The sequence below is a fragment of the Scyliorhinus torazame genome, chromosome 8, assembly GCF_047496885.1.
Source record: "Scyliorhinus torazame isolate Kashiwa2021f chromosome 8, sScyTor2.1, whole genome shotgun sequence".
NCBI lineage: Eukaryota > Metazoa > Chordata > Chondrichthyes > Carcharhiniformes > Scyliorhinidae > Scyliorhinus > Scyliorhinus torazame.
In genome coordinates this window covers 156,703,535-156,731,006 of record NC_092714.1, presented here as the reverse complement: position 1 = coordinate 156,731,006, position 27,472 = coordinate 156,703,535, and the positions used below count along the sequence as shown (strand labels likewise).

At 48.5% G+C, this 27,472-nt stretch overlaps 1 protein-coding gene across 1 annotated transcript in view; it reads right to left on the bottom strand.

Moving 5' to 3' along the window:
* The window catches only part of LOC140428218 (complement C3-like), a 174,068-nt gene that overhangs the window by 68,427 nt on the left and 78,169 nt on the right, over nt 1-27,472 (bottom strand). The window contains exons 6-9 of the mRNA XM_072514435.1: nt 18,230-18,312; nt 8,517-8,617; nt 4,255-4,428; nt 2,339-2,530 (exon numbers count right to left, since the gene is read on the bottom strand). Coding sequence (XP_072370536.1) covers nt 2,339-2,530; nt 4,255-4,428; nt 8,517-8,617; nt 18,230-18,312 — 550 coding nt within the window. The remainder of the gene's footprint in view (nt 1-2,338; nt 2,531-4,254; nt 4,429-8,516; nt 8,618-18,229; nt 18,313-27,472) is intronic.

Here is a 27,472-nt window from a genome sequence, read left to right as displayed (position 1 = left end):
TTACAGAGATTGTAGCTTAGAAGAGTATTTATAAAAATTGATTTTATTGAATTTTAGGTTACCTCTTCTGTGCAAAATGTTTTTTTCTTTTAAACTGAGTTTTCATCTTTCAGTCCTAGATTGAATGGCCATTTACATAAAACAGAAGAGTAAATCTAACTGAATCATTTGCCAATGAATCATCACTAAAATAAATTCCTTTGAGTAGAAACTTTCCGAACCACTGAAGAATGTGTGAATTAGAAGCAGGAGTAGGTTGTTCGGCCTGTCAAGCCTACTTCACCATTCAATAAGGTTCTGCGAGATCTGATTTTGTTCTCAACTCCACAATCCTGCTTACTGACACACGAGGAAAGATTGAATTGGTTTGGATTGTATTCGCTGGAGTTCAGAAGAATGAGGGGGGATCTCATAGAAACCTATAAAATTCTAACAGGGTAGATGCAGGAAGCCAAACCCAGATCTACTGAACTAACATCTTTCCCTTGAATCTCCACAGGGCCACCTGTAATCCTTCACCGCTAAATTGTGTATCTCCCATCTTTGTCAACTCTTCCCCACTTTCTGCCTTTTAAATTTTGATCCCAATGGATTTATAAACATTGACACAAATACATAATTTGCGACATAAGCAAGGATACAGTTCCTGCACCATTAGCTATAGTCCTACACTTCTTTTGGACAGACTGCTTCATTTGTTACTGATATTTTTATAATAGCCTCTCAGATTTTACTTAGAATTTCTGTAATCCCAGTGCACAATGAAATGGTTAATTCCTCCACTCTTATTCTTTACTCTTGTAAGTACACCAGAGATTTTGAATAGCGGAATCGGAATTTTAAACCATCGGTTGATGGCAGCCTTAACCCATACTGTGGTCATTGCAGCACAGATCACATTACACTCTTCATTTCACTGGTAATACACCTCCCCTGGCAATGCGTTCCAGGCACTCACCACCCTCTGTGTAAAAAACCTGCCTCGTACATCTCCTCTAAACTTTACCCCATGGATCTGAAACCTATACCCCCTGATGACTGACCCCTCCACCCTGGGAAAGAGTGCCTGCCCATCCACTCTATTCATGCTTCTCATAATCTTGCAGACTTTTATCAGGTCACCCCTCAACCTCTGTCATTCCAATGAAAACAGTCTGGGTCTATTCAGCCTCTCCGCATAGCTAATACCCTGCAGACCAGGCAACATCCTGGTAAACCTCCTCTGCACCCCCTCCAAAGTCTCCACATCCTTCTGGTTGTGTGGCGACCAGAATTGTGTGCAATATTCCAAGTACGACCTTACCAAGGTTCTATACAACTGTAGCATAACTTGCCAATTTTTATACTTGATGCCCCGTCCAATGAAGACAAGCATTCTGCATGATTTCTTGACTACCTTGTCCACTTGTGTTGCCACCTTCAAAGATCTGTGGACCTGCACGCCCAGATCTCTCTGACTCTCTATATTCCTAAGAGTTTTGCCATTTACGGTATATTAGACCTACCAAAATGCATTACCTCACATTTGTACGGATTAAACTCCATTTGCCATTTCACTGCCCAAGTCTCCAACCTATCAATGTCCTGCTGTATCCTCTGACAAACCTCAACACTATCTGCCACTCCAACAAACAACCTTTGGGTCATCCGCGAACTTACTAATCAGACCGGCTACATTGGAACAGTCAGGAAATTAGTGCACAGTGCTCATATGTCAGCTTGATCTGTCATCATGGTGGAAAATTGTAGAAATCTTGTTTGTTCCTTGAACAAATCACAATAGCGATTTATTAATTTGAAACTCCTGTCGTTTTTGTAAATTACACCTGCGTATTCAGAAATGGGTGGAATGAGATGTAACTCTGGCTTACCATCTCCTTCCAAATACTGCAAAGTAATGTGAGGAAGTAGTGGGGAGCTGCAAAACGGGATTTCATGATCTTCACAACTCAGTTGGCTAGACCACTAGAATGTGGTGCAGAATAACACAAATGACATTGGTTAAATCCCTGTACCAGCTATAGTAGTTCATGGAAACCTGTCTTCCTACCTTGTCCCGTGATTGTGTTGTAGTGCCCCTTAATCAATATAACCAATTGTCTCTTTCTCTCGCATGGAGAGAGGTGCCTATAGTCCTTTGTGGACTTTGGCTAATTACAGCACTGGAAGTTAGGATAATGGCCTGTATAAAGTGGGCAAGACCATTTAAACAGATGTCATAATACCATGTGTAATTGCCTGGTTCCCAGAGATCAATCAGTGCAGCAAAACCACATAACAATGTTCTTTAATATAGATTCACATCTGAATAGAAGAAGATTAATCATCATTAACTTACCATATAATAATAGAAGTTGACATTGCTGATATCTAACTGACTGAAAGCTGATAATGTCACATTTATGATATCTCCAGGGTATAGCAGAACATTTGGCACATTTATATATAGATACATCTGGTTGCTGAAATGGCGTTTAATTGCTATTTCACTGCTTACTTCAGTCCCATTGGCTTTATCTCCAGCAGTGACCTGGGGAGACAAAATAAACAGGTAATTAGAACTGAACTTCTTCTGTTTCTGCTTGTGTCAGCATCATAGACTGAAATTTTTTTAAATTATGAATGTGGTTAATGTGATAATATTGGCCAAGATACCAGGGCAAATTCCCCTGCTATTCTTCAAAATAGTGCCCTGCAACAATAAGACCATAAAGTATAAGAGCAGAAGTAGGCCATTCGGCCCATCAGGTTTGCTCTGCCATTCAATGAGATCATGACTGATCTGATGTGAAAATCCTCAACTCCACTTTCCCACCTTATCCTCATAATTACTTGTGCTACGGTAGCACAAGTGGCGAACACTGTGACTTCACAGCACCAAGGGTCCCAGGTACGATTCCCCGCTGGGTCACTGTCTGTGCAGAGTCTGCACGTTCTCCCCGTGTCTGCGTGGGTTTCCTCCGGGTGCTCCGGTTTCCTCCCACAGTCCAAACCACTGCGCTACCGTGCAGCCCTAAACTTACTGTCTGTTTTTATATTACTTGCTAGTTTACCCTCATAGTTTATCCCCTTGCTCTTTACTTTTTTGGACATCCTTTGTTGGTTTTTAAAGAAACATTTGCAATCTTCCAGCTTACCATTAATCTTTGCCACATAGTATGATTTTTTTTTCCAGTTTAATACTATCCTAAATTTCCTTGGTTTCCATGGTTGGTTTTCCCCGACCTAGAATCCTTCTTCCTCACTGGGATATATCTTTGTTGTGAATCATGAACTATTTTCATAAATGTTTGCCAATTCAACTATCTTTTCTGCTAAACTCCTTTCCCAGTCCATTCCAGCCAACTCTGCCCTCATTCCTTTGCAATTACCCTTATTTAAGTTTAGCACAGTAGTTTCTAACCCAAGTTTCTCACTCTCAGACAGTTATGCTCACTGTTTCCCAGGGGATTTTATTACTTTGAGATTGTTCACTAAACGTGTCTCATTACACATTACCAGATCCAAATTAGCATGATCCCTGGTTGGATCCACATCCACCTGAACAGGAAAATGGGGCCTTGATTGGCATCTTATCTGAAAGGAGGCACCTCCAATAGTGCAGCGCTTCCTCGATATTACAGTGGAGTGTCAGTCTTGGTTTTCTTGTGCTCAAGCCCTGGAGTGGGACTTTAATATGACAAAAGAATATTGCATGTGTGCTGTAACAGGCTGCAAAAACAATTTTGTCTGTTTTGTGTTCTCTGCACCCCACCCCCAATTGCAGTCAAGTCCTTTAACTCATCAGAATCATCTTACATTGACGAATTGTGGGAATAAACAACTTGCATTTATATAGCATCCATAACGTAACAAAATGTCCTGAGGCACTTCACAGGGATATTAGGAAGCAAGCTACAACGCCAATCTACGTAAGGAAATAACAGGGCAGATGAACAAAGTTTGGTTAAATAGGTAGGTTTTAAGGTGTGTCTCAAAGTAGAAAAGCGAGGTGGATGAATGGAGAGATTTAGGAAGGGAATTCCAGACCTTGGGGCCCAGGCAGTTGAAGGTATGGCCATTGATGGTGGAGCAACAAAAGTTAAGGATCCTGGAGAGATTGGAATTAGAGAAGGGTTGCGGGTGAGGATAAGGTGGGGTGAAGAGGCTACAAAGGATTTGAAAATCCAATGATGAGAATTTTAAAATGAAGGCGTCGCTTAACCAGGAACCAATGTAGGTCAGTGAGCACAGAGATCAATAAAATATTCTCACTTTAATATATAAACCCGTTGCATTTTCAGGGACATTGAAGGAGAGAACCAGTTCACCAATACTGTCAGTAACCTCTTCTTTTGTAGCCTGCATGTTTTTTTGCTCTGAGATAATTATATCAATTTCGATGGGTGCTTCAGAGACAGGGGAACCATCTGGATAGGTTATCAATGCCTGTAAAGCAGAGTGGTAACAATGACAAGTTAGCTTCTTTCTTCATTAATGTGATAAAGCATTCTCTCCCCACTATTCAAATCAGGTTTATGGGGTAAAAATTAGTCTGGGATGGTCGGCGCAGGCTTGGAGAGCCGAAGGGCCTGTTCCTGTGCTGTTTTGTTCTTTGGTAGCATTAAACTGGAGATATTGGGCCAGTGTTGACACTGGGGCAGGATTAGTGCACTTCTATGACAGCAAAATTGGCACCGCACCTGGACCGATTCAATGGCCAATAAGGGGCTAGCACCAGCGCCACGTGGAACACGATTGATTCCAATGAGAAACATAGCCAGATTTGCCGAGTTCGGGATTGACACTCAGGAGACTGACAAGCTGCAGCCACATATTAGCACTCCACCCCCTATGCACATGCATCCCAGCCAACAAGGTGTGTCATGGGAGTGTATATTTAAGAAATGGATGTTTATCAAATAGCTGCAGTGATGTCAGTGTGTGTGTGTGGAGCTGGGCTGTCTGTCTGTCTTTTACTTTTGTTTTGAGCTGGCAGCTGCAATGTGTTTAGTTTCATTTTCAGAGTTGGAGAGCTGCATTCACAGCAAGAAGATATTATGATCACTCTCTCTGCAATCTAAAGAATGTCTCCAAATCACTTGATGACTTCACAGTAATACCTGTTTCTGTAGAGAATTTAAACCTGCTGTCCTTATTTAAAAAGGGTTTAACTTATGGATGTTGTTTGGGAAGTTATTAAGGGTTATCTATAAAGTATTGTATCTGTGGAGTTACGTGTGTTGGTAGTTGATAAACTGTTTACTGTGGTTTTATAAAATGTTAACTGGATTCATAGAATAAACATTGTTTTGTTTAAAAATAGTTTTAGATCTCTGTTGCATCACACCTGTAAAGTGGGCCCTTGTGATCCCCATAACCAAAATCTATTAAAAGTTGTGGGTCAGGTGAACTCCATGATATACTTTGGGGTTCTCTAAAGCCTGGCCCATTATAGATGGCAGTGAGTAGAGCTCACTGTTTCACAGATGCTGAACTCAAGACCCTGCTGGATGCCTTGGAGACGAGGCAGATGACCAAGTACCCCAGGTTGGGTCGGAGGCTGCAGCTGTTGCCATTCACTGTGCCTGGATGCAGGTGGCAGAGGACGTGAGCGCCGTGGGCAACACCGCGAAGACCAGCTAGCAGTGCCGAAAAAAACTCTTCAGGGTGGCCAGGGTGAGTAGGCAGCACCGCGCCCCTCGCACCAACTCACGACCCATAATCCCATAACCCCACCTTCCCCCCACCCAGAGCAAGGTCGAACCCCCACCCTGCACCACATACCGGCATATGTACCGGCAGCCTTGGCCGGGTTCCCTGGCCACCGAAGCCACCAGCTATTCGCCACTCGGGCTGCATGAGTCCGATTGTCTAACACTGTCCGTTTTCTGTTCCTCTCACCCCCCCAGAGGAGGAAGCCACTCATAATCACCGAGAGGGGGAGAAGACTGGAGAGGGACCGCCGGACCTCCAGCGATGTGCGAGGTACGAGGTACGTTTCTTACACGGAGGGTAGTGGGTTCCTGGAGTTTGCTGCCGGAGGAGATAGTGGAAGCAGGGACGATAGTGACATTTAAGGGGAGTCTTGACAAATACATGAATAGGATGGGAATAGAGGGATATGGTCCATGGAAGGGTAGGGGTTTTTAATTCAGACGGGCAGCAAGTTCAGCGCAGGCTTGGAGGGACGAAGGGCCTGTTCCCGTGCTGTACTTTCCTTTGTACTTTGTATACACACACATCACTCCCCACAGGCATTCATCCCAGCCAGCAAGATGGCACTGGTTGCACTGGAGCCCATCCATCCCGCTGATGGGTCAGCTGGGCCCCAAGTTCACCTATGGGGGTGCCGTGGAAGGACATCCATACGACCCATGGCACTAAGTTCACAGTGGGCATTCAGCAGGATGCACAGCTGCATGACTGCATTGCAGGCCGTGGAAATGGTGCTTCGTGACCATCCATCCCGCAGCACACCCCCTGGCCACCCCCCCCACCCCTCCCACCAGTGCTGGCAGAAGCGTCCCGGCCGGCGGCACGACTGTCAGCAAACTAGGACGATGTTGGACACTTTCCGCACCCCCTCTCTCTCCCTCAGCAGCCACGGCGCCTGTTTCAAGATTTTTAAAAGCATAAGTGAATCTCGCCGTTGGGAATTCGCTCCAGTGGAGGCGGATAATCGCCGGAGCCCCGGAGAATAGTGGGTCAGGCCCATTAATTATATGCCAACGGCTTTTACTGTATGTGTGGAGTTGAACACGTTGACGCCGCTGTCGACGCACCGGAGAATTGTGATTTGGCGTGAAACCGGCGGCCACAGCGATTTTGGCATCCGAACCGATTCTCCGCCCAAATAACGTTTCCCGATTCCAGCATCAGCCGATGGAGAATCCCACCCCTATGTGTTTAAAATAGTGTGCCAATCGCCACCTGCGTGACCACTTGCTGGGGAGTTGGTTAGATCACAGGAGGCCGTTAATTGTATGGAGATTGGCCTTAAGTTGTGCTTATTGATTTCTTGCCGAGCTATGACAGGATCCTCATTTCGCCAATGGGAGTGGGCTGGTTAGATCTCAAACCGTTTGCCACCTGGTGTGGTTCTCATTTTTAGCCTCTCCCGCGATCTAACAACCTCACCGCTCTCTTGCTTAAGCACAACGCGGCCATTAAATCACACCCTTGAAGTCAGAGACTTGAGGGGAGATGGGTGGTCTGTAAATACAATTTTTAAAAAATGTATGGACAAAGACTTGGGGGAAATGTAGTATTGGATTAATGTGCAGGAATGTGTAAATAATGTGATGCAAGAGGCACATTGAGTCAAGATTGAGAATGTTCCTAGATTCAGCAGAGTAAAGTCTAGTCATGTATGTGTATATCGTTCAGTTACATCAGATAAACCAGTTATTGTTTAGACATACCAATGTCTCGGCAATCATTCTCTAGACAGTCCAACCAATAACAACAATAACCAATGCATCTCTATCTCTTTCTACCTCTCTCTCGTGTCATCTGAGTGTCCCTTTAAGAAAGATTTTTGTCTTATCATATGGCTTCAGTGATGTCATTGTGTGGGTGGAGCTGAGCCGTCGCTGGAAGTTTTACTTTTGCTTTTGACTGCACTGGACTCAAAGAGAAAAGAAGTATTTTCTCTGCCTTTCTCTATTTTTATTTTTAAAAACTGGTCTAGTAAAAAATCACCTTGGTGGTGGCCTTGGAGATATAATTGCTTTCTGGAAGGAATTCAAATCTGCTCGTTGAAAAGTGGAACAGAGTTTCAGTAACAACAGTATCAGTCAAGTGAGAATACAGTGTTCTGGGCCACACCTTTGAAAAGGGGTTTCTAGTTTTAATTGGATTTTATTATTGAATTGGAACAGTTAAGGGAGAATTCATTAAGGGTTATACATAGAGGGCTGGTTTAGCTCAGTGGACTAGACAGCTGGTTTGTATTGCAGAACAAAGCCAGCAGCGTGGGTTCAATTCCCATACCAACTGAGAATTCTGAATTCTATCTTTCTGTACCCGAACAGGCGCCAGAATGTGGTGACTAGGGGTTTTTCACAGTAACTTCATTGCAGTGTTAATGTAAGTCTACTTGTGATAATAAAAATGTAATAATAATAGATTACTGTAGCTGTGTGGGGTCTTTATGTTTGTAATTGATAATGATTCTTGCTGTGTGTGTTTATACAAATGTTAACTAAATTCTTAGAATAAAGCTTGTTTTTTTGATTAAAAGCGCCTAAGAACTCTGTTGAATAACACCTGAAAGGAAAGCTCGTGTGCTCATCCCAGCCAAATTCAACATAAAGGTTGTAGGTCAGGTGGACTTCATAAAACACTTTGGAGTTTTTAAACCTTGGCCCATAACACTATCTATCTGTCTTTCATGCCAGAAATGCAAACACATTGGCACAAACATAAAGGGTGTGGAAGTCACCAGGCACTGGGGTGTGTGTCTAATCTGATATTTAGATCCCCCGCCCCCCCCCCCCCCCCACCCGACAATTTCCTTGTGAATTCATACATACCAGAATCTGAAAAGGGGCTCCAGGTATAAAGAAGCGTTTTGTCTTTGTTAGGTTAATGGTATAACTCAGGTTCCCATTCCTTTGCTTTTCTTCCTTGGAAGCTACATAACAGGACACAAAACAGTTTTCATTTTTTGATTAATTATAACATACAGCACCACCATTAGCCTTTTCTCAAGATCTCCTTAAAGTATGCATGGCACAGTCTGTGGGCACCAATATTTGGGCCTGTGCCATCTGCCTCAGTGAGACAAAACTAGCTGAAAAGTGGAATATGTAATCCTATATAAGGTGAATGATATTGATGCATTGAAGGGGAAACCCATGAGGGAGAAAAGAATAGAAAGGTATGTTGATGGGATTAAATGAAGAAGGAGACCCGGGAGGGGCTGAAACACTACCATGGACTGGGTTGGCCAAATGGGCAGATTCTGTGTCATAGTACTACTTTTGTAATTCTTTGTAAATAACAACAAAGCCAAAACCTAAATGACAAGCAAACATAATTTGATTTCATTTAAAAATCAAGAATCATTCTGTCTACACTTCCTGCTGCCTCAGGAAGGCAGACAGCATTGTCAGAGACCCCTCAGACCCAGGCTTTGCCCTCTTCCAGACTCTTCCATCAGGCAGAAGGTACAGAAGTCTGAAGACCTGCACATCCAGACACAGGAACAGCTTCTTCTCCACAGCTACAAGACTCCTCAACGACTCTCCCTTGGACTGATCTGTTCCCTGTAAGAACACTATTCACGATGCCCTATGCTGCTCTTGCTCATGTCTTGCTTGCTTGGCCCCTTGTTCCGCACTGTAACCAATCACTATTTGTTGATGTACCACTGTCAATGTACTGTGTCGATTATTCTTTTGTCTATGATGTATGTACTGTGTGCATTCCCTTGGCCACAGAAAAATACTTTTCGCTGTACTTGGTACATGTGAAAATAAATATCAATCAATCAAACACCTTCATGGATCAAAATCCTGTAAAGTTTGAAAGTCAGTTGAAAGCGTAGCCGGTACAGTGCTGAGTTGAATTTCAGGTGTAACAAGTACCTAGTGGAGCAAGGGTCTTGTTCATATACGTTTCAGACTTGGGAGATTCCATGGAACTTATCAGCATGAGGGCAGTAGACTTAAATACCGGAATGAATAGGAGGGACTGGCAGGGAAGTGGAGTTGAGGCCATAATCAGATCAGATTGAGTGGCAATGCAGGATTGACAGACCAGAGGGCCTACTCCTGCACCTATTTCTGTTCTTATACCCCTCAGAGAAGCTTTGTGGTGCAGTGGGTAGTGTCCCTGGCTCTGAGCCAGAAGCTCCAGGATTGAGCCCCACTCCAGGACTTGATGGTGACTGAAGGTGTGTTCGCGGCCAAACAGGTTGATTAACAGCCTGTAAATCCTTCCAACATTCCTAGAGCAGGCAGTAAGAGTGGGAGAGACTCTTGGGTGAGCCATGCTTGATGCAGACTGGCACTGCCCAAGCTGTAGACTCTTCAACTCCAGGCTAGCACATGTTCCTGGAGAAAGAAGCTCTGGAAAACAGATGTAGGATGTGCTCCATTTACCTCATGCGTCTATGGATGTGCAAAATCTTTTAAGTCAATGTTCTTTACTTACTGCAATGTCTGCAGTTCTCATTTCTGGATTTGTTAATCAAAGACATAAGGGAACTCTAAAATTTGACAATTGACATAAATGTTGCTGGTCATTGTCTGAGGGCTAATAATAAAGTAGAGAGGAAGATGCTATTTTGATTAGCAGGAGGAAGCAAAGTACACAGATTCAATTTAATTGGTAAAACCAATCTGAGTGGCGATGAGAAGAAAAGCAAGATGCTATAATCTGGGATGCCCTACTTAAGACGATGCTGGAAGCAGATTCAATAATAACTTTCAGAAGGGAATTGAATAATGGCTTGAAAAGGGACAGGTTTGCACGGCCATGGGAAAAACAGAGCAGGTGAGTCTAACCAAATAACTCTTTGAAGAGCTTGGGTACGCACGATGGGCTGAATGGTCTTCTGCACTGTGAGATTCTACGGGCTGGAATTCCACACAGGGAAGAGCCAATAAATGGGTAGCATCAGATCAGTCCATTCAACGCTTTGTCTGATATTCATTGCATCAGTGGATCAAAATATCTATTGCTCTGTCGAGTGGATAGCGATCTGATACCCTCAATCTGAGGTGATTTTCTAGATTGTATGAAATGTTTGACTGTTCATGGAATGTTAAAGTTCCGGTTGCGGCTATGCAGAGCTAAGTCGCATGTTCGGCAGCTCCAGCTTGGAACGGACTTTTGGGCTCTTTACAGGGCCCTCAACGGGATTTTCTCGACATTTCCCGGTGTGGGAAGAAGACTGCAACATTCCCCCGACAGTGTCCCCCAGGAATGGTATGTCTCTTGGTTACCGGACCCGGCAGAAACAGTAAAAGATTTGGCTGGAGCTGCTGTAAAGACAAAAGCCTCTTCCAGCATGCAGGCGGGGGAAGGGCAAGCTTAAAGGCTTCAAGCTGACTTGAGGGCCTTTATTAAAGGTCAATTCTAGCAGCAGAGGGAACAACTGTGAAAAGATCTACCAAGGCCATTGAAGAAGCGGGGACGAGGCTTCCGGTGGCGGCCATGGAGGAGTAGGTTGCGCATTGGGCAGCTCCCGTCTGGAACGGACTCTCAGACCTTTTTCAGGAGTTTCCACAGGCTTTTTGGGGCAGATTGGTGAAGTGAACACTGCCAAAAGGATTCCCTCTGAGACTTCCGGTTGCGGCTATGCGGAGCTAAGTCGCACATTCGGCGGCTCCCGCAAAAACGGACTTTTGGGCTCTTATCAGGGCCCCCAACGGAACATTTTTGACGTTTCCCGGTGTGGGAAGGAGATAATAACAGCTCCCCGTCAGTATATGGCTTTAACTAGGAGCGGGGCGACAAAAAAGGTGGTGGTGGACCCGAAGAAGGGAGGGAAGGAGAACAAAATGGCGGCGTGCGGAGACCAGGCAGCGTGGAGGCAGTGGGCGGAGGAGCAACAGGAGAATATCCAGCGCTGCCTCAGAGAGATTAAAACGGACCTGCTAGAGCCGATGAAGGTTTCTATTGATAAGCTGCTGGAGACACAGATGGCCCAGGGGGTGGCGATCCGAGAAACTCGACAAAAGATCTCTGACAATGAGGACGAGATTTAGGCCTGGCGGTAAAGGTGGAGGCGCACGAGGCGCTCCACAAGAAATGGCAGGAGCGGTTTGAGGAGATGGAGAATCGGTCGAGGCGGAAGAATCTGCGGATTCTGGGCCTCCCAGAGGGGCTGGAGGGGCCGGATGTGGGGGCCTATGTGGTCACCATGTTGAACTCGCTGATGGGAGCGGGGTCCTTCCAGGGGCCCCTGGAGCTGGAAGGGGCCCATAGAGTGTTGGCGAGGAGGCCCAAGGCTAACGAGCCTCCGCGGGCGGTGCTGGTGAGGTTCCATCGGTTCGTCGATCGGGAGTGTGTGCTCAGGTGGGCCAAGAAGGAGAGGAGCAGCAGGTGGGAGAACGCGGAGGTTCGGATATACCAGGACTGGAGTGCGGAGGTGGCGAAGAGGAGGGCCGGGTACAATCGAGCGAAGGCGGTGCTGCACAGGAAGGGGGTGAAGTTTGGCATGTTGCAGCCGGCGCGACTGTGGGTTACCTACAAGGACCGGCACCATTATTTTGAGTCTCTGGAGGAGGCGTGGGCCTTTGTTCAGGCCGAGAAGCTGGACACAGACTGAGGGTCGGGATGGGCGATTGGGGACTGCGGTGGATACGTTATACCAATATTTTGTTCGCGGGGCGGGGGGCCTTTGCATTGTTTTGGGTTTCTTTTTCTCTGTGTTTTTCTCTTTCGGGTTGGGGAGGGTGGATGGGGCGGGTTGGGCACCGTTTTGGTTGGTGGCGGGGCCTGGTAGGTGGAGAGCGCGGGATTTTTTCCCGCGCCGAAGACTGGGGCGGGGCCGGGGCGGGGAAGCGAGGATTGTTTCCCGCGCTTAGAATGGAGGGGGAGGGAGAGAGCCTGTGGATGGGGAGTGGGAGAGGAGGGTGTTCCACACAATGGGAGGAGTCGAAGGGGAGGCGGGAGTGGCCGGGGTCAGCAGGAGTCAGCTGACTTGCGGAAGTGCAATGGGGGGAGGACACAAGCTAGGATGGGTCCTAGCCGGGGGGGGGGTGGGGGGGGGGGTGGAAACTGAGTTGCTGCTGCTAAGGTCAAGGAGGAGATGGAGCGAGTGGGGGGGGTCGAGACGGGGGTATGCCGCTGTGGGGAACGGGCCGGGTGTGGGGTGCGGGCACATGGCTGGCCGAGGAGGGGCTATGGCTAGTCGGCGGGTGAGGGGGGCGGGTAGCTCCCTGATCCGACTGATAACCTGGAATGTAAGGGGACTGAATGGGCCGGTTAAGCGGGCCGCGTGTTCGCGCACCTGAAGGGGATCAAGGCGGATGTGGTTATGCTCCAGGAGACACACCTGAAGGTGGCAGACCAGGTAAGACTGAGGAAAGGGTGGGTAGGTCAGGTGTTTCACTCGGGGCTAGATGCCAAAAATCGAGGGGTGGCGATCTTAGTGGGAAAGAAGGTGTCATTCGAGGCGTCGAGCATTGTGACAGATAATGGCGGTAGGTACATAATGGTAAGTGGTAAGTTGCAGGGAGAGAGGGTGGTACTGGTCAATGTGTATGCTCCGAACTGGGACGATGCGGGTTTTATGCGGCGTATGTTGAGTCGGATCCCAGACTTGGAAGTGGGGGGCCTGATAATGGGGGGAGACTTTAATCCGGAGACTTTGGATCCGGCACTGGATCGCTCCAGGTCTAGGACAGGTAGGAAGCCAGCGGCGGCTAGAGTGCTGAGGGGATTTATGGACCAAATGGGAGGGGTGGACCCTTGGAGATTTGCAAGGCCGGGGGCTAGGGAATTTTCATTCTTCTCACATGTCCATAAGGCTTATTCTCGAATTGGTTTTTTCATTTTGAGTAGGGCGCTGATAGCGAGAGTAGAGGATACCGAGTATTCGGCAATAGCCATTTCGGACCACGCCCCGCATTGGGTGGACTTGAAGATGGGGGAGGAGAGGGACCAGCGCCCGCTGTGGCGCTTGGAGGTGGGGCTGTTGGCGGACGAGGAGGTCAGCGAGCGGGTCCGAGGAAGTATGGAGAGGTACCTAGAGACCAAAGACAACTGGGAGGTCCGAGTGGGGATGGTATGGGAGGCACTGAAGGCGGTGGTGAGGGGAGAGCTGATCTCCATTAGTGCCCACAAGGAGCGGGGGGAGAGGGAGAGGCTGGTGGGGGAAATGGTGAGGGTAGACAGGAGGTATGCGGAAGAGCCCGAGGAAGGATTGTTGAGGAAGAGGCGCAGCCTCCAGGCCGAATTCGACCTGGTGACCACCAGGAAGGCGGAGGTGCAGTGGAGGGAGGCCCAGGGGTGGTCTACGAGTATGGGGAAAAGGCAAGCCGGATGCTGGCGCACCAGCTTCGGAAGCGGGACGCAGATAGGGAGATCGGGGGAGTTAAGGACATGGGAGGGAGCGTGGTGCGGAGTGGGGTTGGCATCAATGGGGTCTTCAGGGACTTTTACGAGGAATTGTACCGATCCGAGCCCCCACGGGAGGAGGGAGGGATGGGCCATTTCCTGGACCAATTGAGGTTTCCAAAGGTGGAAGAGGGACTGGTGGCGGGACTGGGGGCCCCGATTGGGCTGGAGGAGCTGATCAAAGGGATAGGAAGCATACAGGCGGGGAAGGCACCGGGGCCGGACGGTTTCCCGGTCGAGTTCTATAAAAAATATATGGACCTGTTGGGCCCGCTGTTAGTTAGGACCTTTAATGAGGCAAGGGAGGGGGGGGCTTTACCCCGAAGATGTCCCGAGCACTGATCTCCTTGATCCTGAAGCGGGACAAGGATCCCCTGCAATGTGGGTCTTACAGACCAATTTCCTTGCTAAATGTAGATGCCAAGGTGCTGGCGAAGGTCTTAGCCACGAGGATTGAGGATTGTGTGCCGCAGATCATCCATGAAGACCAGGCGGGGTTTGTGAAGGGGAGACAGTTGAATGCGAATGTGCGGAGGCTTTTGAACGTTATCATGATGCTGGCGAGGGAAGGGGAGGCGGAGATAATGGTGGCGATGGACGCTGAGAAAGCCTTCGATAGGGTAGAGTGGGGGTACCTGTGGGAGGTGCTGAAGAGGTTTGGGTTTGGTGAGGGGTTTGTCAGGTGGGTTAGGCTGTTGTATGAGGTCCCGATGGCAAGTGTGGCCACAAACAGGAGGAGGTCCGAGTACTTTCAGTTGCACTGAGGGACGAGATGTGGGTGTCCCCTGTCCCCCCTGCTCTTCGCACTGGCGATTGAACCCCTGGCTATGGCACTGAGAGAGTCGAGGAACTGGAGGGGGTTGGTGCGGGGTGGGGAGGAGCATAGGGTGCTGCTTTATGCGGACGACCCGCTGCTGTATGTGGCGGACCCGGTGGGAGGAATGCCGGAGGTAATGAGGATCCTTAGGGAATTCGGGGACTTTTCGGGGTACAAGCTCAATATGGGGAAGAGCGAGCTGTTCGTAGTTCAGCTAGGGGACCAGGAGAGGGGGATTGGCGAGCTCCCACTAAAAAGGGCGGAGAGGAGCTTCAGATATTTGGGGGTCCAGGTGGCCAGGAGCTGGGGGGGCCCTGCATAGGCTTAACTTTACAAGGCTGGTGGAGCAAATGGAGGAGGAGTTCAAGAGGTGGGACGCGTTGCCGCTGTCCTTGGCGGGTAGGGTGCAGTCAATCAAAATGACGGTGCCCCCAAGGTTTTTGTTCCTGTTCCAGTGCCTCCCCGTCTTTATCCCGAAGGCTTTTTTCAGGCGGGTTAACAGGAGTATAATGGGGTTTGTGTGGGCGCGAGGGACTCCGAGGGTGAGAAGGGTGTTCCTGGAGCGGAGTAGAGATAGGGGGGGGCTGGCGCTGCCCAACCTCTGTGGGTACTACTGGGCCGCCAATGCGACGATGGTGCGCAAGTGGGTGATGGAGGGGGAGGGGGCTGCATGGAAGAGGCTGGAGACGGCGTCCTGTGTGGGTACGAGTCTGGGGGCGCTGGCAACGGCGCCACTGCCGTTCCCTCCAAGGAGGTATACCACGAGCCCGGTGGTGGTGGAGACTCTCAAAATATGGGGGCAGTGGATGTGGCAGAGGGGGGAAGTTGGGGCCTTGGTGTGGACCCCATTACGGGGGAACCACCGGTTCGCCCCAGGAAGAACAGGTGGAGGGTTTTCGGGGTGGCACAGGGCAGGGATACGAAAGTTGGGGGACCTGTTTGTGGACGGGACGTTCGGGCTCCCCCCGGGGAACACCTTCAGGTACTTACAGGTAAGGGCGTTTGCCAGACGGCAGGAGGTGGAATTCCCGCGGCTACTGCCACACACAGTACAGGACAGGGTACTCTCGGGGAGGTGGGGGGAGGGGGGAATGGGGAAGATCTTGGAAACTTACCAGGTGATGCAGGAGGAGGAGGAGGCCTTGGTGGTGGAGTTGAAAGGTAAATGGGAGGAGGAGTTGGGAAAGGAGATCGAAGAGGGGATGTGGGCAGATGCCCTAGGGAGGGTGAATTCTTCCTCGTCGTGCGCGAGGCTCAGCCTCATACAGTTTAAGGTGCTGCACAGGGCACACATGACCGGGACAAGGATGAGACGGTTGTTTGGGGGTGAGGACAGGTGTGTTAGGTGCTCAGGGAGCCCAGCAAATCACACCCATATGTTCTGGGCATGCCCAGAGTTGGAGGAATTTTGGAAGGGCGTAGCGAGGACGGTGTCGAGGGTGGTAGGATTCAGGGTCAAACTGGGCTGGGGGCTCGCAATATTTGGGGTGGCAGAGGAGCCGGGAGTGCAGGAGGCGAAAGAGGCCGGAATTCTGGCCTTTGCATCCCTGGTAGCCCGGCGAAGGATTCTCCTTCAGTGGAAAGATGCGAGGCCCCCAAGCGTGGAATCCTGGATCAGAGATATGGCAGGGTTCATTAAATTGGAGAGGGTGAAATTCGCCTTGAGAGGGTCGGTACAAGGGTTTTTTAGGCGGTGGCAACCGTTCTTAGACTTTCTGGCAGAACGATAGACATTGGTCAACGGCAGCAGTAGCTCGGGGGGGGGGGGGTTTACTTTATTTTTGTTTATGTTATTTACACTGGAGGGTCTGAGGGGGTGTATACACCTGTTGTGTTAAGTCGGGGTGTTAATGTTAATTTATTATTTATGTACGGGGGGCAGGGGTTTGGGGGTTGCTTTTTTAGATTGTGTTTTGTACTTAACCTGTTGGGTTCTTTTTTCTTTCTCATTTTGTTATTGATATTTTATGAAAACCTTTAATGAAATTTAAAAAAAAAAATGGAATGTTAAATGTATTACGAAGGTTAAGTAAACACTAAAGAAAACGCATGGATTGATTAAGTAGTAAGATTAGTATCAAGCACATGTAAAGACTAACAGGACACTGGGAAATGGTAGGTTGGAAGCAGAGATATGTAATGCTGCACTCTGTAAATAAGCCTACTTTCAAGAAAAAGATTAGTGTCTTGTTTCATAGAATTTGCAGTGCAGAAGGAGGCCATTTGGCCCATCGAGTCTGCACCAGCCCATGGAACGATCACCCTACCTAAACCCACACCTCTACCCTATCCCCGTAACCCAGTAACTCCATCTAACCTTTTTTTGGACACTAAGGGCAATTTAGCATGACCAATCCACCTAACCTGCACATCTTTGGACTGTGGGAGGAAACCGGAGCACCCGGAGGAAACCCATGCAGACACGGGGAGAACGTGTAGACTCCGCATAGACAGTGACCCAAGCCGGGAATCGAACCTGGGACCCTGGAGCTGTGAAGCAACTGTGCTAACCACTGTGCTACCGTACCGCCCTTTCATACTTCATCATCTGCCCTGAGATCCATTTAACATAGCTGGCTAACCATTTGCGAATGAAAGTCAGTCATGAAAATTTTTCGGCCACCACAAAACCACACAAGTAGGTTCTTCAATTGGATCTCCTCACGTCAGTCTTTTCACATTCCCACTCTGTTGCTTGGTGGGGAAAAGCCACGCCTGCCCAACCTGAGGGCCAGTCTCTGCCCGTCCAGCACTGTCACCTCTCTGAGATCCCAACCTGACCATTTTTGCTTCCAAACATGTTCCTGAGGGTTTGTTCTGACCTCCCCCTGCTCAGTAGAAATGCTCACTGCTCAATATAATTGGGGATAAACAAGTTTGCTCAAAAGCAAAGTACCGCAGATGGCGGAAATCTGAAATAAAGGCAAAAGTGCAGGCAACACTCAGCAGGTAAGGCAGCACCTGTGGGGAAGAAAGGATTTAACATTTCAAGTCAATGACCCTTCATTAGAATTAAGTTTGTGTTTTTCTAAGTGCTACTAATGAAATCATTTCTAAATTTGCAGTCGTCTTCAAATTATGGGCATAATAATACAGGGGGAGGGGGGTGGGGGGGAGTTGGAGATGGCACCCCCCACACCAGAAACCACATTGACACAGAGCTGACATGCTCCATACCGCCCCGCCCGCAGCAATAAAGCACTGTGGGACTCATTAAGAAGGGCCAACCGGATTGGCTAGCAGCTTCGTCAACAAAAAATGTAAAATTCACCCATGAAGCTTCCAGGAAAATGTCTTTTCTATCTCAGTGTACCTGATCCTGGTTAGGAATGATGGAAGTATTAAATTAAAATTTACCATGCTCTTTTATCTGAAACTTTCTGTAGCCCTGGTATATGGAATATGATGTTGAGGCTCCCTGTATCTCAAAGTCTCCAACCCTTGAATTAAACAGATGTGATCTGTCAGTAAATACGAAAAACAATTTCAAATATTTTTCACAACATAATATTTCTACATATAAATTTGTGATCCTCCAACCAAGGAGGAATGATAGTTCCAGTCTCAGATCTTTCCTGTAACACTTGGATGGGTTGTTTGCGTAATGACTTCCAAAGAGTAGGCACTGTGAACAGGTTTTTATATATATAAAACCTAAGTTGCAAGTAATCAAATCCTGCCTCACCTACTCTGGTTCACCCACAAGTAAAATCCGTTTTTGTTTCTGCTTCGGTAACAGGTCACCCAGTGGGGTCTCACACTTTGTTGGTTCCGGAGAAATGATCAGACACATCTGCATGGATTTTAAGGAAGTGTTTGACAAAGTACCACGTAAAAAGCTGGTTAAAATAACTGAGGCCCGTGGAATAGATGGGTCATTGTCAGCTTGGATAAAAGGTTGGCTTAAGGACAGAAAACAGCAAGTCGCAATAAATAGTTATTTTTCAGATGGGAGGATGGTGGGCAGTGGCGTCCCCCCAAGGGCCAGTGCTGGGACCATCGCTTGTCAATACTGGAATACGGAATAACCTTTCAAAATTTACCAAACATACCAAATTTGCAGATGTGGTAGATGGCAAGGATGATGCCAATTAACTGGAGTGGAACATAGATAGGTGAGCACAATGGGCTGACATGCGGTAAATTGAATTTAATAGAGAAGTGTGAGGTGATGCATTCTGGCAGAAGGGACAGGGAGAAGCAATGTAGACTTTAATGGATCAGTTTTAAAGAGTGTACAGGGACATAAGAACCAGGGGTTCATTCGAAGGTGACAGAACATATAGAGAGAGTGGTTAGCCCATGAGAGCTTGGACTTCTTAAATAAAGGTATTGAGCACAAAAGCAGGAAGATATGTTGTATAAAGCTCTGGTTAGGTCACAACTCGGGTACTGTCTCCAGTTCTGGTCACCACTCATTAGGAAGGATGTGAGGGTCCTCGAGAGGGTGTGGAGATTTCCCAGAATGGTTCCAGGGATTAGGGGTTTTAGTTATAAGGTTGGGCTGGAGAAGCTGGGGTTGTTATCCTTGGAGTGAAGGATTTTGAGGGGAGATTTGATTGAGGTGGGTAGGATTATGACAGATTTAGATAAGATAGACTGGGGGGAGGGGACGCAGAGTTAAGATTTTGGATAAGAGATGCAGAGGGAATATGAGGAAGAACGTTTTTACATAGCGAGTGATAACGACCTGGAACTCGCTACCTAAGAGGCGGGTGAAAGCAGAGATGAGCAACAATTTCAAAAGGAAATGGGATGAACATTTGAGGGAAATAAAGCAGGGGGGTGGGACAGAGTGGATTGCCCTGCAGAGAGCAGACATGGACTCATTGCACCTCCTGTGCCATTAAACTGTGAGACCCCAGAGCACCTTACCCCAGAAGTTTGCAGTGATCCTGTTTGGAAATTATACGTCTTGGATAAACGGACAAATTTCTTGCTAGAGAAAATAAAAAAAGATACCAGGAGGAAGCACAGTATTTAATTAAAGAGGAACTTGATGATAATGCATATGAACTTCCTGCTAGAAAAGGGTAATTAGCTGGATATTGTCAGTTAAATAACTTTCAACAATCCCACACAATGAAGGAAAGAGATCTGCACTTGTTGAATTGCACATGGAAACAATCAGCAGAATGAGTGACATCAGTAAGTGCAACAGGAGGGGAGTCAGATGGTGTGAGCCCTTAGTCCAGGGGTTGTGAATCTTCATGAAATGCTGTCACAAGCACACATGGGGGCCAGTGTGCAGCTCCAGCTGTTGTAGAACAGAAAGGTTAGTCAGGCAGCTAGATAATAATAATCTCTATTGTCACAAGTAGGCTTACATTAACAGTGCAATGAAGTTACTGTGAAAAGCCCCTAGTCGCCACATTCCGGTTCGGATACACAGAGGGAGAATTCAGAATGTCCAAATACCTAACAGCACGTCTTTCGGGACTTGTGGGACGAAATCGGAGCACCCGGAGGAAACCCACACAGACACGGGGAGAACGTGCAGACTCTGCATAGACAGTGACCCCAGCCGGGATTCAATCCCGGGTCCCTGTCGCTGTGGAGCCACAGTGCTAACCACTGTGCTACCGTGCCGTCTATGTGCTATCGTGCCACTTATGGCACTTCCACCATGAGGAGATGACAAAGAAAGTATTGCATCGGTTTGTTGGGGAAGGAGAACACTCTGGCCAAATATTTGAAGAACCTGTGAAGGAGCAGATATATTGGGCGGGATTCTCCACTCCCGCGCCGAAGTGGCCGCGCCGTCGTGAACGCGGTCGAGGTTCACGACGGAGCAAAACGGCCCCGATCCCGACCGATTCAGGCCCTGGCAATGGGCTAGGATCGGGGCCGCGTCATCTACACGCGCCAGGCCTTGTCGCACGCGTAAAGGCGCCGCCGCATAGATGACGCGGCCGGCGCCGCATACCTTGCGTCATCCGCGCATCCGTGCATTGGCCGGCCCCAACCCGTGCATGCGTGGTTGCCGTCCTCTCTAAGTCCGCCCCGCAAGAAGATGGCGGACGGATCTTGCGGGGCCGCGGAAGGAAGGAAGTCCTCCTTCAGAGAGGACGGCCCAATGATCGGTGGGCACCGATCGCGGGCCACCCCACATTTGAGGTACCCCCCCGGTGCAGGATCCCCCCTCGTCCGCCCGCAGGCCGCCCCCCCCAGCGTTCACGTGCTGTTCCCGACGGCAGTGACCAGGTGTGGACGGCGCCGGGGGGAACCCGCCGTTTTGGCCTGGCCGCTCGGCCCACCCGGGCCTGAGAATAGCGGGGGTGCCGGAGAATCGCCATTTTGGGTGTCTCCGGCGATCCGCCGGCCTGCGGCCCACGGAATTCGACCGTGCCGTTCCTGCTGCTTGGGAGAATCGCGGGAGGGCGTCGGACCAGCGTCCCGGGAGATTTTGGCGGTCCAGGCGATTCTCCCAACCGGCGCGGGAGTGGAGAATCTCGCCCTCAGTACCTTGAAGATGTGCATCTTTTTGTCCCAAACTCTAAAACAAGGAAGCAAGTTTGAGACCCAGAAGCTGTTAGTTACAGACAGCATATTCATTATGTAGGAGTGTAGAAAATGACCAAGTAGTTGGTTGACTCCAAAAGAATTTTGTTATCATCGTTGTGGGTTTCAGTTTTGGTTATCCTAGCTTAGGATCGATAGAGTCTGCTGGAGACAAGGCTGTTGGATAACATTAACTATGTTCACTGCAAGGCTTAGCATGAGGCTGTACATAAAACTATCTCTCAGCACATGTTGTTGTCATGTTATCTTCCATTATTGATGCTGTATACTGCTAATTTACATATTTAACATGAACCCATTGCACAACATGAATGAGGAAAATGATAGTACTTCCAAACCACCCAAACATGGCCAAAACTTTCTGGCCATCTGCTGGTGGCAGAGGCTGCAAACAGAGTCGGGACTGGAAGATCACACAACCAGCCAATGGCAGACCACCTGTGGTTCTACAGAACATGCTGCAGGGGGTTGGAAAATCCCATCCAGTATGATATTCAATAACCTAATCCTTTACTTGTAAACAATATTGCAATGAACGTCCCAGTTTCATCAACCTGATCTGTTTGCTGAATAACTTTACATGGCTGGTCAACAGCTCTTGTCCCTTAATATTCCACCTGTATGTTTACTGACTCGCGGCTATGCTGCCTTTTTCATAGAGCTCTTCACAGTTCCATTCATTGGTGTCTTCCCGATAGCCCTCAACATTGAACCCATTTTAAGTTATTATCAAATTCCTGTCTGGAGAACCTGGAAATGAGGGAGGTCAACAACATAGTATGTTGTCTTGTCTGGAGAAAAATTTGAACACCCAACCTCTGCTTATTTGGGACTTGTTTCCTGATGTTGCCTGAGGGTTTCAAGTCTCTCCTAATATTTCCTCAATGGGTGCAAAAAGTCAAGAGAATCAATCGTCACCCCTTGGTTAAACAATGGAAGAATTCTGACACGTGTTAATGACATGGATTGTGTTAATGACAGGAAACATGATTCTGGTCCAGATGTCAGGATTCCACAAAAGAGGTGTGTTATGCCTGCCTTTTGTGGAGGATGTGGACCATTCCTTGTTTCAGTCCGACTCAGGCCCCCTCCCACAACTCTTTTTCCAGTACATCGATGACTGACCTGGTACCACTTTGTGCTCTGTCTGGACCTGTAAAAACTTATTGATAGTGCTTCCAATTTCTAGTCCTCTCTTAAGTCTTCACATGGCCCATCTCCGATGCTTCTCTTCCTTTCCTTGACTTGTCCGTCTCGATTTCTGGTGATAGACTGTCTAACAATATTCATTACAAACCCACTGACCCTCACAGCTAACTCAACTACACATCCTCACAGCTTCTTGTCAGGGCTCCATCCCCTTCTCCCAGTTTTCCTGTCTCCATCACAGCTGTTCTGATGATGCTACCATCCACAGCAGGGCTTCAGATATGTCTTACTTTTTCCTGAGCCAAGGAATACCTCCCTGCTGTGGTTGACAGGGTTCTCAACTGTGTTTGACCCATTTCCTGAACTTTTTCCCTCACCCCTTCTCTGCCTTCAAGCAACAACAATAGGGTTCCCCTTGTCCTCACTTTCCGCCCTCCCAGCCTCAACCTTCAAAGGATCATCCGCCACTATTTTCACCAACTCCAGCATGATGCCGCCACTAAACACATCTTCCCCTCACCTCTCATGTCAGCGTTTTGAAGGGACTATTCCTTCTGTGACACCCTGATCCACTCCTCCATCACCCCCAACAACTTGTCTACTTCCCAACTGCACCTTCCCCTGCAAACTCAGGAGGTGTAACAGCTGCCTTGTTACCTCCTCCCTTCTCATAATCCAAGACCCCAAAACTCCTTCTAGTGGAGCAGTGATTCACTTGCACTTGTTTCTGTTGTACCTTTAGACTAACAGTACAAAGGAAATAGATTGCAGATGCACGTGGATTCAAAACAACATTAACAGAGGTTTACTGAACAGATTTTTCACTGTACAAAGGCTGGTCCTTGACAAGGAGCAAAAGCCTGCGAAGTAGCCAATGCCATCATGCATGTCTTAGGATCTAAAAAGTGATTTTAGGGAGTTAGGTTGGAAGCTAAAGGGCAGGACAAGCAGAGTAGTGATCTCAGGATTGCTACCGGTGCCACGTGCAAGTGAGGCAAGGAACAGAGAGCGAGGGCAGCTGAACACGTGGCTACAGGGCTGGTGCAGGAGGGAAGGCTTCAGATTTGTGGATCATTGGGATATCTTCTGGGGAAGGTGGGACCTGTACATGAAGGAAAGATTGCACCTAAACTGGAGGGGCACCAATATCCTGGGTGGGAGGTTTGCTAGAGCTCTTCGGGAGGGTTTAAACTAGTTTGGCAGGAGGATAGGAACAGAGCTATGGATCAGAGGATAGGGTAGCTGTTGAACAGGCAGAAATAGTATGCAGCAAGTCTGTGAGGAAGGATAGACAGTTGATAGAGCAAAGTTGCACTCAGTGGAATGGGTTAAAGTGTGTCTGTTTCAATGCAAGGAGTGTCAGAACTAAGGGAGATGAACTTAGAGCATGGATCAGTACTTGGAATTATGATGTTGTGGCCATTACGGAGACATGGATTTCACAGGGCAGAAATGGTTGTTAGATGTTCCGGGGTTTAGATGTTTTCAGAAGATTAGGGAGGGAGGTAAAGTGGAAGGGAAGTGGCACTGTTAATTAGGGAGTGCACCACAGCTGCAGAAAAGGAGGTAGTTGAGGAGGGTTTGTCGACTGAGTCAGTATGGGGGGAAGTGAGAATCAAGAAAGGAACTGTCACTTTATCGTGAGTTTTCTACAGACCCCCCAATAGCAGCAGAGAGACAGAGGAACAGATTGGGCGGCAGATCTTGGAAAAGTGCAGAAGTAACAGAGTTGTTGTCATGGGTGACTTCAACTTCCCTCATATTGACTGGAACCTCCTTAGTGCAAATGGTTTGGATGACGCAGATTTTGTCAGTTGTGTACACGAAGGATTCCTGACTCAATATGTAGATAGGCCGACTAGGGGGGAGGCCATATTGGACTTGGTGCTCTGCAACGAACCAGGCCAGGTGTCAGATTTCTCGGTGGGAGAGCAATTCGCTGTGACAGTGACCACAACTCCTTGACCTTTACCATAGTCAGGGATAGGAACACACAGTATGGGAATGTATTTAATTGTGGGGGGATATTATACTGCTATTAGACAGGAGCTGAGGAGCATAAAGTGGGAACAATAGTTCTTGGGGAAATGCACAACAGTAATGTGGGGATTGTTTAAGGAGCACTTGCTGCGAGTGCTGGATAGTTTTGTCCCACTGAGACGAGGAAGGAATGATAAGGTGAAGGAGCCTTGGATGACAAGAGAAGTGGAGCTTCTAGTCAAGACGAAAAAGGAAGCTTATGTAAGGTTGAGGAAGCAAGGATCTGACTCGGCTCAAGAGGGTTACAAGGTAGCCAGGAAGGAACTCAAAAATGGACTGAGGCGGGCTAGAAGGGGGCATGAAAAATCCCTGGCGGGAAGGATTAGGGAAAACCCCAAGGCGTTCTACACTTATGTGAGAAATAAGAGGATGGTCAGAGTGAGAGTAGGGCCGATCAGGGATTGTGGAGGGAACTTGCGCCTAGAGTCTGAAGAGATGGGGGAGTCCCTAAATGAATACTTTGCTTCAGTATTCACTAGAGAGAGGGACCTTGTTGCTCATGAGAACAGTGTGGACCAGGTTAATAGGCTCGAACAGGTTGATATTAAGAAGTAGCAGCTGATGCAAGTTATTCAGGAAAGCTTTGCTCAGCAGAAATGGGACTGCTTGGACCCAGTAAAAGAGTCAATTGAGCGGCTGGAGCTTAGATTGGACGCCCAAGATCGGGCGATCCAGTCGGTAGAGAAGGCGCTGGCTGAGCAGGAGGAGTTGGAGGTGGGGATGCTGAGAGACCAGCAGAAGAAGCTCCTGGAGAAGGTGGAGGACGTAGAGAATATGTCCCACCGGCAGAACTTGATAATCGTTGGGCTCCCGGAGGGGTCCGAAGGAGCGGACGCTGGGGCATACATCACAGACATGTTTGAGAGGCTGCTGGGGATGGGGCATTCACCCGGCCCTTAGAGGTGGACAGGGCTCACAGAGCACTCGCGAAGAAGCCGCGAATGGGAGACCCCCTAGAGCAATGGTGGTGAGATTCCACAGGTACTTGGATAAGGAGCGCATTCTACAGTGGGCCAAGCAGACACGGAGCTGTAAATGGGACAACAATATCCTGCGGGTTTACCAAGACCTGAGTGTGGAGGTGGCCAGGAGAAGAGCAGGCTTCAACCAGATTAGGTTGATTCTTTTTAAGAAAAAGGTGAAGTTCGGACTGTTGTATTGGGCCCGTCTCTGGGTCAGGCATGAGGAACAGCATTTTTATTTCGAGTCGCCCTGAGGACGCGCTGGGCTTCGCGAAAAGGTCGACTGAAAACTTTTGAACTTTGCTGCAACGTTTTTTTTTTTTTCTGTTCTTTTAAAAAACAAAAAAGTTTCTCGTTTTTCGTTTTGTGGAAGCTGTTTGTAATGCCTTTTGCATTGTTTTGGGACCAGCGGTAGAGCTGAGTGAGTTAAGGTCTTCATTTGCACTGTCGGGGGATGGAGGTGTGTAGTTCTTGGTGTTTTTCTGTCAGGCAATTGTATGGGGATTGTTTGATGTTGGAGTATGTTTGTTTGAGCATAGGGTGGGGAGGGAACAATAGGTGGGAGACTATCCGGCACCAGAGATGGGGTTCACCAAGCTAGCTGGGCGGGCTAGCTCACGGAAGCGCAGTGGGGGGTGTGCATATGTTCGGTTTATTAAAGGGGTTAGGTTACAGAGTGTTGTTACTAGGGGGGGTAAATGTTCTGCTGACGAGGGAAGGACTTGGGCTAAGGGACAGAGAGGAGGTTGGGGGCGGAGGCTGCCTGGGGGCGGACCGGTGGAGGCACGGAGCATGGGCTAGAGGTGGGCCCAAAAAATGGGATGGCTGATCGGCGAAGTGGGGGGCAATGAGTCCTCCAACTAGGCTGATCACCTGGAATGTTCGAGGGTTAAATGGGCCGGTCAAGAGTGTGTTCGCGCATCTTAGGGGACTGAAGGCGGACGTGGTAATGTTACAGGAGATGCACCTTTGAGTGACTGAGCAGATTAGATTGAGGAAAGGCTGGGTCAGTCAGGTCTTTACTCGGGAACAGACTCAAAGACGAGAGGGATCGCGATCCTGATCAATAAGCGGGTGGTGTTTGAGGCGGGTAGAATAGTCTCGGATGTGGGAGGTCAGTACATTATGGTCAGTGGGAAACTGGAGGGGGTGCAGGTGGTATTAGTAAATGTGTAGGTGCCAAATTAGGATGATGTGGAGTTTATAAAGAGGATGCTGGGGAAGATACCGGACCTGGACTCGCACAGGTTGGCCATGGGAGGGGACTTCAACAGTTATGGACTCTGGCTTGGACCGGTCAAGCTCCAAAACGGGTAGGGTGCCACCAATGGCAAAGGAACTAAAAGGGTTCATGGAGCAGGTGGGGGAGTTGGATCCATGGAGATTTGGGCAGCCGAGGGTGAAGGAGTTCTCCTTCTACTCACATGTGCATAAAGTGTACTCCCGGATTGATTTCCTTATTCTGAGCCGGGCCTTACTGTTAGTGGTGGACACGGGGTACTCGTCGATCACAATCTCAGACCATGCTCCGCACTGGGTTGACCTGCAGTTAGTAAAGACAGTAACCAGCGCCCGCACTGGAGGTTGGATGTGGGACTTTTGGCTGACGAAGGGGTGTGCAAGCGGCTGAGGAAATGTATTCAGAACTACCTGCAGGTCAAACGACAAGGGGGAAATTTCAGCAGCGGTAGTCTGGGTAGCACTGAAGGCGGTGGTCATGGGGGAGCCCATAGGGAGAAGGTGGACAGGGCAGAGACGGACCGACTGGTAAAGGAGATACTACAGATCGATAGGAGGTATGCGGAGACCCCAGAGGCAGGGCTTTTAAGGGAACGGCGGAGGCTACAGGCGGAGTTCATCTTGTTAATTACAGGGAGGGTGGTGAAGCAGCTGAGAAAGGCGAGGGGGGCGATCGATGAGCATGGAG